At 29.3% G+C, this 15,140-nt stretch overlaps 1 protein-coding gene across 3 annotated transcripts; it reads left to right on the forward strand.

The window, feature by feature from the left end:
* The first annotated feature begins 2,991 nt into the window (after positions 1 to 2,991).
* Positions 2,992 to 5,122, forward strand: LOC106347676 (ABSCISIC ACID-INSENSITIVE 5-like protein 1). 3 transcript variants are annotated; one of them, XM_013787262.3, is made up of 5 exons: positions 2,992 to 3,145; positions 3,505 to 4,336; positions 4,492 to 4,563; positions 4,682 to 4,711; positions 4,950 to 5,122. In XM_013787262.3, exons 2-5 carry the CDS (start codon positions 3,524 to 3,526, stop codon positions 5,034 to 5,036), a joined length of 1,002 nt encoding a protein of 333 aa, XP_013642716.2. In that variant the 5' UTR covers positions 2,992 to 3,145; positions 3,505 to 3,523; the 3' UTR covers positions 5,037 to 5,122. The 3 variants fall into 3 exon arrangements, with proteins under 3 accessions (XP_013642716.2, XP_013642717.2, XP_022543226.2); XM_013787263.3 differs by having other exon boundaries at positions 3,029 to 3,145; positions 3,513 to 4,336; XM_022687505.2 differs by lacking the exon at positions 2,992 to 3,145 and having other exon boundaries at positions 3,164 to 4,336.
* Positions 5,123 to 15,140: the final 10,018 nt, after the last annotated feature.

The raw sequence follows: 15,140 nt of genomic DNA on the forward strand, positions 1-15,140 counted from the left end.
TTTAATCAAGCCCTTTTAGTTAAGCAACCGTGGAGACTGTCAGATAAACCCAACTCTCCGGTTGCAAAAGTAGTCAAGAGTAAATATTATGATCAATCAACATTTTTGAAAGCAAAAATTGAAATAAATCATTTATATTCATGGAGAGCATTTTGTTTGGAAGGAAATTGCTGGTACATTATTTAAGAAAGCGGTTGGGTAATGGTGAATCCAAGCTGGTGTTGCTGGATGCTTGGATCAATATGGAATGATTCAAAGACCACTAATGAAAAAACATTTTAGTTAACATCAATATGAAAGTGACTTAATTTCTAGATTTCCATAACCAAACTTTGGATGTGGACTTACTTGATTCGCTCTTTTATCCTTAGGATGTGCCAAGGATACTCAAAATGAAAACCATTGATTAAGAAGAAGATTTTTGGATCTGGTATATAACCAAAATGGTTGGTATACTGGCAAATCAGGTATTAAATAATTAGAAAGATCTCAAAGGATGAAATCTTCATAAAAAATCAGATGTAAACATCCATATATGCATTGAAAGAATATGTTTGGTCAATTAAAACCTCCTGAAAATTCAATATATCTATTTGGAGAGCTCTGTGTAATGTTATATCAGCTGGGGAACTGCTCGAGAAAAGAAGGATAAAGCTGGACTCATCCAATCAAAACTTTCTGGTCATCATGGAGAATCATTTAACCACATAATGTTTACTTGTACCATGGCTAGTCAAGTTTAGGCCCTTTAAAACGCTCCAATTCCGGAAAATGATTTCAGCTCTTAATCATTTTTCTCCAATTTTCATTACTTCATTTCACTAAACAAGAAATAAATAAAAAAAATATCATTGGAAATCAAACGAACATTCCCTTGAATCAATTGTTTTTATGGAAAACATAAATGTGGTAATGTTTGATGGAAAATGCTTTTGAGGTACGAAGATTATTAAGAAAGTTCCATAAGAAACGCAAATATGGTTTATGGTTTAGGAACTTGAGAATGAAATGAAGAAAGAAGATGTCATCTCCAATGCTAGTTTTAAAGGGAAATGGCAGCCTCCACCTAACTCATGGGTTCAAGTGCATATATTGGTTATGACTGAAAAAAAACTCTAAAAAGGGAAATGTTCGTGGGTCCTGACGGATCAGGATGTAAGTTATTGATGTACATCAAGAGAAGCTTTCTATCGTCGTGTTCGAGAGCAGATTTAGAATATTAATATATGGGTGATTGAAAGCATGACAAGTCATAGAATCTCTAGAGCTATATTTTCTCTGTAAGACAAAAGACTTGCTGGTATTGTAATAAAATCAAGAGCATGCCATCTTTCAAGTATCAGAGTGTTGAGATACTTTCCAAACTGAGAAGAATCGAATGGTGGTGTTTCATCAAGGATGATAAAGGTATGAACAGAGAACTTATCGTACCTCAATGTTTTTTAAAGAAAGAATTACTCAATCCTATGTTGCTATGAATACTCTCTTTGGCTAAAGGAAACCTTTGAAAATGAGGTAACCAATCCCTATGTTTAGGTGTTGTATGGATTTTGATTTTGCACAAGGGTATAATCATATCGGTTTGTAATTGGTTTTGAACTTTGGTCAAATTTATGTTGTGGTGTTTGACCTGTGTGTGTCTTTAGTTTTTAAACTAGTCTGAGACAACTCTGAAGTACTAAAACTCTTTTGGTAAAATATCATTTTACATATGATAAAAATTGATTTTTTCAAGATCATACATGCACATTGGTGAGTAGGATTTATTACACCAATTCACCCCTGAAAAGGCCACTCGCAAGGATATCTAACAATGAAGACACGGTCCATCAGCGAAACCCAACTATTCTACCCGAAAATGGGTACTTCGCAGCCAGAGATAACGAGATTCAAGTCTACGGATAAACATCAAAGAGAAGGTCATTTCGCGGTCAATCGGTTACATAACAATCTGAGATCTCCGGAGCAAAGCATGGCAGGTACGCTCTAGATACGCAGAGTAGTTGGAGCGAACTGATCAGTATAAAAAGCAAAGCGATGATCATTATTCGTCGAGCACCATTCAAATTACCTACTCGAGATCTAGAATACTGTATCTCTATTGTATTTTCTTTTGCTTTGTCTTTTTTATTTATTGTCGAGCACCATTCAAATTTCATCCTTGCTTACACAGTATCAAAAATGATTTCCCAATATGTCATCAGTTATGAAACTTGCAATTGAATTGTGTTTAGTTATAAAAATTTCTCGTAATGTTGACAAGAAATGTTATTCATTGATTAACAAAATCATTTTTTAGTTTTCTTATATACACCATTATATACCAAAAATTGAAATATTTAAATTATTTTCATTTACAAATTGTAACGTCTCACAAAAGTCGTCATCCTCGATAGTAAAAACCGTATAATTTTACACGTGTTTGGATAACCGTCGAGGCGTTACATTGCATATATATATTTAAAAGTATTAAAACGTGTATAGAAAATTGTTTAGAATGCAATTACAGATTTTTTAGCTCAAACGACAAATTTTTTTTATAGTTGGATATTTTATTTCAATTTAACTACTCAAATTATTTTCTGTTTGAGTAGTAGAATTTTTTTTTATAGTGAAAAAAAATGTAGATGCTTGCATTAGTTTATCTATAATATATATATGATAAGACCAATTAGCTTGGAGGCAAAAATCCTTGTAAAAGTAAAAGTGAGGTAAAATTTTGCAGGGAGAATATATGAAAGAATTTTAGCAGGAAAAATGAGACAAGCGTCATGAACGTGTCAGTCGATAAACGAGAAAGCAAATAATCAGTACCAGATTCGACGTACCACATTAATAAACATCAACTTTTTACTTGAAAGGCATTTTTCAATATTTTTACATCAAATATTTATTTTATTTTTGTTGCAGTTACACTCTTCTTTACTAATCCAATAAATTAAAAATAAAATATATATCACTCGAATGCATGCATGTTTTCCTTTTACCAAAAAACTGCATGCTTATATATACAGAGAAATGTCACCATTGTAAACTCCGCCTCATCTTCTTTTAAAAGTATCTCCGTAAGCTCTAGTTTTCACTGACACATCACTGCTCGCTATTTTTCTTTCTTCCTCTTCTTCTCCCTATATTACTGTTCCGGGTAACAAGATTTTTATTTCTGTTGTTTATATTTAGCACAATCTGTGATCTAATGCAAACTTGGCTCATGGTGTCCTAGCCAACATATTTCAATAGTTTTTTATTTTTTGATAAACAACATATTCCAATAGTTAGGCTTCTCATTGTTTCTTTTAATTTTAGAAATAAAATCAGTTAAGCTTTTCAACTGAGCTTTTAAAGCAAATTTCGTAATATCTTACAAACACTCACATTCTGTAATGAAATTGACGTTCATAATTGTTCTCACTTATTGTAATTCTGTATCCATTAATTTCATAATTTTTTGTTTGAAATTTTAGATTCTCTTACTGATATATGAATGCATGTTCACATTACAAGATTTATAGGTCTTAAAACGATGCCGGGTCCCGAATCAGAGACTTCGACCTTCCATGTATTCAACCACGATCTCCAAACGCAACTGCAAACGTATCCACAGGAAACAGCAGTAGAGGAGCACGCACCAGTAGGCAGACAAAACTCGATCATGTCACTGACTCTTGACGAGATTCAGATGAAAAGCGGCAAGAGCTTTGGAGCAATGAATATGGACGAGCTCCTCGCGAACATGTGGATGACTGTCGAGGAAAACAACGGCGGGGGAGCTGGCGCCCAACAGGATGGGGAGAAACCGACCATACTGCCACGTCAAGGTTCGTTGTCAGTCCCCGTACCTTTGTGCAAGAAAACCGTCGAGGAAGTTTGGTTTGAGATACAAAACGGCGTACAACAGCCACCACCGTCGTCAATTGCCGGTCAAAACCCCGACGAAGATAATCGCCGGCAACAAACCCTTGGTGAGATCACGCTTGAGGATTTTCTTGTTAAGGCTGGGGTTGTTCAAGAACCATTAAAAACAACGATGAAGATGTCGAGTTCTGATTTCGGTTATAATCCGGAGTTCGGAGTCGGTTTACATTGTCAAACCCAAAACAATTATGGTGATAACCGGACAGTTTACAATGAAAATCGGCCATTTTACTCGGGTATGGGAGAATCCTCAAGCTGTATGACCGGAAGTGGGAGGAGTGATCAGTACTTAACCGGTTTAAATGCTTTTCGGATCCAGAAACGAATAATTGACGGTCCACCCGAGATATTGATGGAGCGGAGACAGCGACGGATGATTAAAAACCGCGAATCTGCGGCACGGTCTCGAGCCCGGAGACAAGTAAGTCTGGGATCAAATATATACAAATTTCATCGAATCTTGCCTACTATTTTTATCGAATCTGGTTTGTACCTTTATTTATATATATAGTTCTTAGAGAAGACGTCTAAGTTTTGGCGCCTATATGTGTCCAATGGGTTTTACCTTTTTTTTAGGCGTATACTGTGGAGTTGGAGTTGGAATTGAACCAACTCACGGAAGAAAACATGAAGCTGAAGAAAATTGTGGTACTTTCTTAATTAATCATTATTGCAACCACATATTATCTATGTTTTTTTTTATATCGAAACAAATATTATAATTGTTATTATTATTCTTATACAATTCATATTTTTTTCTTGATAGGAAGAGAATGATAAGAAAAGAAGGCAAGAGGTAATAATCAAATTTCCATTGAACTGTCCCCATAAAAATATTAAATAAATTCCAAGAGGTCATCAACGAGTATGGATTCATCAAAAAAACATCACATGTAAAAAAATGCGACACTATTAGATTCAAAAATGACTTTACTGGAGATACCGTTAGTTTCTATTAAAACAAGCGTTATAACGAAATTGTAACAAATTGGTTTTTAACTTTTAATAGTATTTAATCATATAATGGCATGCAGGTGATGAACAGAAGTACTCAAATTACCAAAGAGAAGAATGGAGACAAATTAAGGAGGATTCGCAGGATGGCTAGTGCTGGGTGGTAGATTAGAGTTTGTGTAATATGTATATCTATAAGATCATTTCCATCTATACATATTTTATATATACTATATATATTATTTTGAGACAACCGCAAAATATGTATATGTGATCATCTTTTTTACCAACAATCAAGACATTTTTTTTCAAATATTACCTAAAATTTTAAGTCAAACATAAAAATAATCCATGCTTTTTTCGAAACTTTTTTTTTCTGTTCACCCTATAAGTTTGAGTTATTCACGAAAATGTTATTACATTTTTTTTTTTTTGAAAAAGATTATTTTACTTTATCATCTTCATCTTTACCAAATATTTACAATATTGTCATTACCATCAATACACTAACCACCATGAACAACCAATTTAAAGCTTTTAGTGTACCAAAGTTTTCAATTTTTATTCTTCATATCTCATTGATTATGCACACATATCACATCTCTTTCACTCTCTCTTTAAATTCATCAAAAAAAAATTAAAATTTTGATTCCAAGCTTTGTAAGGTTCATAGAGACATTGAAAGTCATGATTCGTGGTCATTAACGACTTAGTAGATTTTGTAGTTAAGTTATGGATGCTTGGAGAAGCAAAACAAGTAATCTCACAAGCTCAAATTATGATATCATTTTTTCAGATCTGTTCGCGAAGACTTCGGGAAGACTTTCAGAAGACTTTGCTAGATGTATTCTCCATCAAGAAGACTTCTAGGAACTTTTCTTTACTAAGAAAAAAAAACAAAAATCTCAGAGAAGTCTTCTCGGATAAATAGGTTAGTTTTGCAATTTACAGAAGTTTGTCAGAAATTTGACTTTCTATAGAAGACTTCTCGGGAAAAACTTCTATAGAAGTCTTCTAAGAGTTTTCCCGAAGTCTTCTTATTTTCGAAAGAAGTATGTGTAGGTTACTTTTGCAATTGAAAAGTAATAGTAAAACATTATGAAGTCTTCTCAAATTCTATTTCGTGTTTTGGTCAAACCTTTGGTTGCAAGAGAAAAATTCTATAGAAGTCTTTCTATAGATGTCTTCCGACAGAAGACTTCTAGAGAAGTTTTCTCTGCAAAAGTCAAATATAGTCAAATTGCAAAACTATTTTAAGTAGACTTCTTGCGACATTGAGAAGACTTTCAGAAGACTTCTTCTCTGAAAAAACTTCCCGAGAAGTCTTCTATAAAAAATCAAGTTTATGACAAAATTTAGTCAATTGCAAAGTAACCTGTTTATCTCAGAAGATTTCTCTAGCATTTTCGAGAATATTTCAAATTCAAAATTAAGCCAATATTTACAAAGGAATACTTCTTAAGAAGTCTTCCTTCGTAAATTTTAAATCGCAAAAATGACCTAAATAGAAGGCTTCTACGTCAATGTTTAATAAATTTTTATTTTCTCTACAATTAAAATGACTTTTTAATATTTTCTTACTAATTCATGTGTATTAGTCAATATTGGGACTCCTGGATGAAATTCATAACATATTTGGTGATAATAATGAGATTTCAAATATATGTTTACTAATGTTTTTAGCTAATCCGAGAAGTATTCTGCGTTAGAATTTCAAGAGTGCTAAGTAATTTCAAGGTATATTTTTTTAACTTTCAAAAGTGTTAAGTAACATCAAAAATATCAAGTCATGTGGTTTAATGTGTCTTTTTAGATTATAAGGTATAATTTTTAACTTACATGAGATTTTAAATTTTAACTTTCACATAAAATTTAAGTTTGATCTTTTGTGATTTTGACCAAGTTTTCTTGTGAAGTCTTCTCTCTTAGTTTTAGTAAATTTGACTAAGTTTTTGTGTTGTTGTGTTTTGTTATGAGTGGATAGAATGGTTAAAAAAAATTATTGGTATGTTGTCAAGTACTTTGGGAAAAACATGAACATATATACCAAATTCTTTTGATTAACATCTCTTCAAGTTTACAAAAAATTCAAAACTAAAATAGTACACATAAAAATCATTAAACAAACCATAAACAAAACTATTACACATGGAGCTAGATATCATTCCTCAACATATATAAGCTTGAAATCCACTTTACATCATTCTTTTGTACCACTTTGGACAGAAGACTTCGGAAGACTTCCCGAATAAAATACATTAGAAGACTTCCCAAGAAGTCTTCCAAGAGTCTTTTGAGAGTCTTCCAAGAATCTTCTGAGAAGTCTTCCAATGTCTGACTCAGATCTGAAAAAAAATTGCATATTCAAAAGCATTTAAATGACTTCAAGATAGAGAAAGCTTCAAAAACAACTTTTTTATGCTTAAATAATAAACAAAACAATCACATTAGGTTGAATCTATAACTTTTTAAAATCTAATATATAAAACACGCAAAACACGTATCCAAAATTTGAATCACTTTGGGCATAAGACTTTAGAAGACTTCGTGGACTTCCCACAAAGTCTTCTAGCATAAAATCCATTAGAAGATTTTTCAAGAAGTCTTCCGAGAGTCTTCTGAGAAATTTTCCAAAGTGTGATTTAGATCTGAAAAATCTGCATATTCAAAAATATTCAAATGTCTTCAAAACAGAGAAAGTTTCAAAAATAAAACTTTTATGCTTAAATAATAAACAAAACAATCAAATTAGGTTAAATCTATAACTTTTTAGAATTTAATATATAAACACACACAAAATACATATCCATAACTTGTACCATTTTAGATAGAAGACTTCGGAATACTTTCTAAGTCTTCTAACAAAAAAAACGCATTAGTAGACTTGTCTAAAGTCTTCCGAGAGTTTTCCGAGAAGTCTTTCAAAGTCTATCTCAGATCTGAAAAATCTGCAATTTAAAAAACATTCAAATGACTTCAAAACAGAGAAAAGCTTCAAAAATATAATTTTATGATTAAATAATAAATAAAACAGTCACATTAAGTTGAAGCTATAGCATTCTGGAATCTAATATATAAAACATACAATAATACAATATCGAAATTTATAGATCTACCTTTGAAGGAGTAAAAGATGAGAACCATGTAATAAAAAATCTGCAAAAAAAAAGATAATTTTTTTTTTAAGAAGATAAATTAGTGAGAAGATATAAGAAAAATATGAGAAATGGATTTAAAGTTTGGTGTTTTGATATTCAAAGAGATTAGAGAGGGGTTGGAGAGTTTTAGAATGAGAAATATTACATTTTTGTTGCAACCATTTGAGAGGAAGAAAAAAAATGTGTAAAAGTCTTCTAGACTCTAAAATCAAATACATGAGAAGACTTTTGGAAGACTTCGCTTTAGGCGGGAAACTAAAATTCTACTAAAATATAGGTGGGAATATGTCAGAAGACTTTTTGAGAAGTCTTCTGGAAATATGTCTGAAAAGTCTTCTAGAAGTTTTTCAAACCATAACCTAATCAAATCCCCTATATATTAACAGATAATCCGCAAGTTTGTATTAATTAAAAAAGAGTCGTGCTTAGGTGTCACTTAATTACAATGTCAATTTGGCTTCCGTGACATTATAAAAATCAATTGAAAAATTAGTAAGTCAAAAATCCAATTGCTAAAAAAACTATATTAATCCAAACATAAATATATATGATATAATAAACTTAATACTCAACGATCTCATTAAATGAGACTTTCTTTAAATGACTCAAAGTTGATTTATATTGTGATCCAATATAATAATTATTTTTTAAAGTGTAAGGTATACTCTTAGTCTGTATTACTTGGACAACAATTTAAATCAATGTTTGCTATAGTATGGTCTAAGTATTGCATGTTTTTGCTATAAATTGGGAAGTAATAATTTTTTTAAGTTTTGTTTTTTTATTAATAACAAAGAGGCACCTTGACAGGACGCAGCTATACAATTTTTTTTGTTAATAAAAGAAAAAAAAGAAGAATATTGTTCGGTTCTCAAGTTTTCCTCACCTATAGAAATTTATATAAAGAGTAATACAAAAATTAAGTTGTTTTGTTATTACCAAACGAACTTATATATCAATTATTTTTCCTTGCAACACAATTCTTTAGAATTTAAATTATGAAGTTTATATTGAAGATTAAGTAAAAGCTTTGACACCTGCCTAATTGTTTTTCATAGTCTAGGACAACAATAATAATGACCTTTCGTAGTCGTTAATGATATATATCACGTTAACCTAATTTTCATCCTATACAAAATATCGGTTCCAAATAATACTATCATCTTTATATATTTGGACCTTAAGTATAATAATAGTCGGGCTGAAATTTTTTATGTTATGTTAATGTGGTCCATAACCAAACTATACTTCAAATTATAAGCTTAATCCAATTTGTAATTGTCTTTTTAATATATTAATTTTCCATCTTATGTTATCAAAAAGAAAGTAAAAATCTGATATTCCAAAAAATTAGTGTAACTTTAAAATCGAAAAATATATAATTTTATTTACGGATAAGTTAGTAAAAGAAAATATTCAAATGTATCGGTTTAACATATAGATGATTATATACACAATCAAAAATTGTATACATATAAAAACAATTCAATCATATATAAATCTTAAACTTCTCAATACAATATGTTTAATTAGAAAACAACTACTTATTTCGGATTATCTATAATTGATGTCTCTTAAATGTTTTTTTCTAATTCAATTGAGTCGAAGGAGGATCAGTCGTAAACTGTCGGTATTATTATCGTTAGAAGACAATAAAAATCCTAAAATTTGAACCAAATATTTGCGATATAGAATTTTAGAATCAAGCTGTTTTGGTAAGTTTAAATTAATTGTTTATATACCAGGATATTTAAATAAATAAGAAACGTTTCCACCAAGTCAATGTGTTCACCGATTTTTTTAACTTGGTACAAAATTTTGTAGAAGTTCTATATGGTACGTTTAATTAAAGATAATAATATACTTTGTCACCAAGTCTATAATTTCGATCATTGAAAACAACTTGCCAAATATGTTTGTGGTAGTTATTAAAAATTTACATAAATATTGGTTCAATGTATCACGCTAAAATACAGTTTCTAGATAAATGCTAATTATTTTAATTTTCCAAATAATCCGAAAACCTACCTATGCCTATAATATATATACGGTTGAGTTTTTTTCCTTAGAAACACCATCAATCTTTTCACAACTCTTAATTTATGATTATCGAAGTATCAATGATAGCACATTTTAATTGTTTGATTTGGGCTTCTATATTTTTTCAATGTGTACCAAATATTTATAGTCAGTTAATTATTCTATATTGAGAAAAGAATAAATACAAAATATATTTTGACCACAAGAACACAAGTATCAGAAATCATCAAATTTTACAATATGAAAACATAATTTTTTTAATAAATATTTCACCATGCGCAAGGCTCATGTCTTTTCCTAGTAATTAACTAAATAGCCAAAAATAATTCATTAAACTTAAAATGAACTTATATAGCGTTTAATACACAAAACTAAATACATGTAGGTCAAAACATTTTTTAAAAGTTATGATTCTAAAATCAAACCATAAATACAAACAATACTATATAACATATGTTACTAACACCCTAAACCAAAGTCTTCTAGGAGATTTCCAGACCCTATAATCAAATAACTAAGCAAAAACACTTCCTAAACTTAAAAAAGAACCTTAGAAAATGTTTAAATCAAATAATTAGATAGTCACTAAACACATATATGTCAAACTAAAAAAATTAAAAATTTAATATTTCAAAATTTAACCCTAAAATACCAACAATACTATAACATATGTTACAAAATCCTAAACCGAAGGCTATCATGATTCAATCTATATTCTCATTCATCTATGTTAAAAATAATTCAAATTCAGTAAAACTAAATTTCCATCATTTAGAATTGTTTATTAATACATGATTTAGATTTTTTCTCTTTCAAAATATTTTTTATAAAATTTATTAATTACTTTTAAGTTCTAATACATGAGAAGACTTCCCTAAAAAGACTTCTGGAAGACTTCGATTTAAGCGAGAAACCTAAATTATTTTAAAAGTTAGGCGGAAACCCTAAATTCTACTAAACTTTAGGTGGGATAAGTCATAAGACTTCTTGGAAAGTCTTTTGTGAGTCTTCGAGACCCTATAATCAAATAACTAAACAAAAAAAAAACACTTCCTTAAACTTTTAAGATACTTAGAAAGTGTTTAAATCAAGTTATTAGATAGTCATTAAACACATATATATCAAACAGTACAAAAGATAAGATTTCAAAATCTAACCCTAAATATACCAACAATGTTATAACATATGTTACCAAACCCTAAACCAATGACTATCATGAGTAAATCTTCTTTCACTCATCTATGTTGAAAACAATTCAATTTTAGTAAAACTAATTTTACATCATTTAGAAATGTTTATTGTTACATGATTTCAATTTTTTTCATCAAAATTTTTTTCATAAAATTTTAAATTATTTTTAAGATCTACTGAACGAGAAGACTTTTTTGTAAGCCATCTCACGCGGAGAATTATAATGGTAAAACTCAATACGTGTTTTTTGTTTAGTCATAAGGATATTGTTGTAATTTTAGTAGTCTTTTTTTTCTAACGCTGGTTTCATTCAAAATATAGAATTGTTTCAGAGTATACAACTCAGAAATAAAATAAAGACAAAAAGAGGAACTGAAACACCAGTAGGTGACAGAAAAGAGAGATAGAAGAGGGGGTAAGGCCAGAGTCAAGAGATTTCAAGAGACTGAATTTGGATTACTTTTGCATTTTTGTATTCAAAATCAAGCTTTGAGTTATTTTTGGCAATTTTCCCAAAAATCAATATTATTTAAACATAATGTTCTTTTTTGAGGTGCCTTTTTGTTTCAAAAATATTTACAAAATTCTCCCACTGGAATATTTTTAAGCTATGATTTTATTTATATATTCACTACGCCTTTCAATTCAACGGGATCTTTTTTCCTTTTATTTTACTTAACTAACATATTTACTTATCTACACCAAAACTATACGACGTTAACAAATTTGACAACTATCCCCTAGACTATATTTGTGAAGTGATTTTGCCACATGTCCTCTTTACAATCATTTTTACAAAAACAATGATGATATTGCTAACAAGATTGATGACATGGCTTATAGTTATTATGACATGGACAATCACATTTATTACTGACATATATTTTTGGTAAACTTTTTAAAATATGGTAATAATTCATAAATAATCACTAAAATAAATATATTGAAATATGCATTATAAATTTCGAAGTACATTATTTAATTGTATTTTTATAATTATATAATTTTTATTACTAATATTTTCAAAATTTTCTACATCTTTTTTAAAATATTAATAAATTATTAATCATAATTTCATTAGTGTCTTTAAGATATCTACAAATTTTATAAATATTATTTAGTTATAATTTTTAATAACTATACAATTTTTATATGATTTTTTAATAATTTTATACAAGTTTATTTAATACATTTAACCAAAATAATAGATAAAATTTTTATCTAAGATTTGAATTTTAAACATATTACATATATATTATTAAATGTAATTTAAAATAAACAAAATTATTTTTTTCTTCTTAATTTTATGCTTAAATAATTAACTTTATATTAAATATTAGTCAAAAATAATAAAATATATAATATTAATAAATTTTATTTTAAAAATAATTTAACTTTTAGAAAATTTATCACTGCACATGGTACATGAAAACACCTTGTAGAATACATATCAAAGTTCTTCCTTTGATCTTAGCCATCAAAAAAAGATTAAATACACTTTTCGTTAAGTTTATATGTTAAAAAAATTGTATATTGAAATTTAGATCATCATGTTCCATCAGCACTGACACTTGAACATTTAAATTCCTGTGTTGTCTCCTCACGGAAGTTGGATTCTGCAGGCTTCAACATTAAAACTATACATTATTCAATACCAATTTATCTATTAATATGTAAATCAATGTTTTAATTACAATCATTAATGTACTTCAACCAAACATTTGTATTGCAATCGATAATAAACTTCAAGTTTATATAACATTCGTGCTCATAGATTTGGAAGCTTTAATTTTAAGATGTATATTATGAAGCTACAAACGAACCCCTAAACGGCTAAACCCCAAAATAATTATTTGGTTATTTTATTAATTAAAATTTTTTTTAGAAAATGTCAGTCATATGTAGAGATAACTATTGGGTTTAAATTCCAGTATATTAAAAAAAATGAATAACAAATCCCAAATTTTGAGAATTAAACGGAATTAACGACTGTGCAATATATTTGAAAATATATTATAGTTGCAAATCTTTTTTCAGATCAATAACCAAAGAAAGCGCAACATCTAAAGCTAATTATATCAAAAATACTAAATTACTAGATTTTGATCCGCGTTTTCGATGCGCAGGTTATTTTGGATTATAATTTTTTTGAAATAAAATACTATATTCTAATTATTGTATATTATTATGTTAAAAGTTATATTATATTGAAGAATAATTTTTTTAAATTATATAATTTATGAATTAGTTTAATTGAGATTTTGTAAAAGACACACTTTTATGTAATTCTCTCTTATGCTTGAGCATTTTACACATATCCAAAAACTGAACCGAAACCGACTAAAAAAATACAGATTTGGGTCCGGGTCCAGAGCAAAATAACTATTGGATATTTTTTGGACCTGCATGTGTTTGTCGAGTCCATGTCTTACCCAAGACTCGATCGTGTATCCAAAAATATTTTGTGTATATTAGTTATATTTGAGAATTTCAACGAATAATTTTAGTTACCAGGTTTGTGTTTTCCGTTATAGTTTCGGGTTTCAGGTACAATTTCAAAATTTAAAATATAATATTAGGTATTTTTGGTTCCTCGGATCAGATTTCAAGTAAAATTTTGGATCTTTTTGGATATTTGAATATTTTGGGTATTTGTTTTAGTATTCGGGTATGTCTTTGTATTGTGTGTTTTTCGGTTTTTCAAATATTTTTGGGATTTTGGGTATTTCAAGTCTTTTTCGGGTATTAGATATCCGAACCGATCTGGACCCGTTTTGTATCCAAAAAGTACATGTGTTTCACATGTATTTGAATTATGGATTTGTACCGGAAAGGAACCAACCCGAACCTAAAATTTTTAAATTAGGTCTAAATACATGAATTATTATATGAATATGTGTGGATATAATTTTGGTTTTGGTGATGTATTGGCCATCGATTAAGATTATAATATAGACAATATGATTCACGTGAATTAATAGTGTATTTTATGTTAACCATATGACTTAGTAAAATAAAGGTAATACTAAATAAGAATGATATTCTAAGGATATTATTGTAGATTATTATAGATAATATTTTAAGGATATTAATGATACTCTAGATGAGAATCTTACATATAGGAGCTAAGAGCATCATTTACCCTAACAATTCATTAGGGGTGCTTAAATTTTTTCTTTTTTTTTTTAGTTTTTTTTTCCTGACTTAAAAAAAAAAAAATTAAAAAGTGACCAATAGCGGGCCGCCACGTGTCGGTGGGGCCCGCAAACAGAACAAAACAACGACGCTTAAAGAAGCATCGGAAGCGCTGCTGCTTCTTCTTCTTCTTCTCTTTCCTTCTTTTTTTTAATTAAAAAATTGTTAACAACTCCTTAAGCAACCATGGAAAAAAATTTAAGCACCCCTAATGAGTTGTTAGGGTTAATGATGTTTTTTTATTAACGCTGATTTATTATGATCTTACAATTATGATATAGGAAATATTATATAGACGATTCGACAACCGACAATACTACCTACCTTATGAAGACCTACGCCTAACTGCATCACCTGAGCCGTCCTATGAAGATCCACGCCTGGCCAGATTTACTTGCACCATGTTGAAGATCCTTTGCAAGCATTTTCTTTGTAGTCTGCATAATTGTTTAATAAACTGCTCTCTCCGGGACTTGAAACCTAGATTTTCTGTAATTTGCAATAAATTGTATGGTCTGAGATTCAAACTCCAGACCGGATGTAGAAGCTTTTAAATCTTAACCAATAGGCTACGATAACCTTAAGAGCATCAATAACGCGGTCTTCTGAGGCCGTCTCTTAGTATTATTGGCATTAAAAAAAGAAAATTAGATTAAATGCAAAGTAACGTTTCTTATTTAGGGGCTA

This window comes from Brassica napus, chromosome A6 (genome assembly GCF_020379485.1).
Source record: "Brassica napus cultivar Da-Ae chromosome A6, Da-Ae, whole genome shotgun sequence".
Lineage (NCBI taxonomy): Eukaryota > Viridiplantae > Streptophyta > Magnoliopsida > Brassicales > Brassicaceae > Brassica > Brassica napus.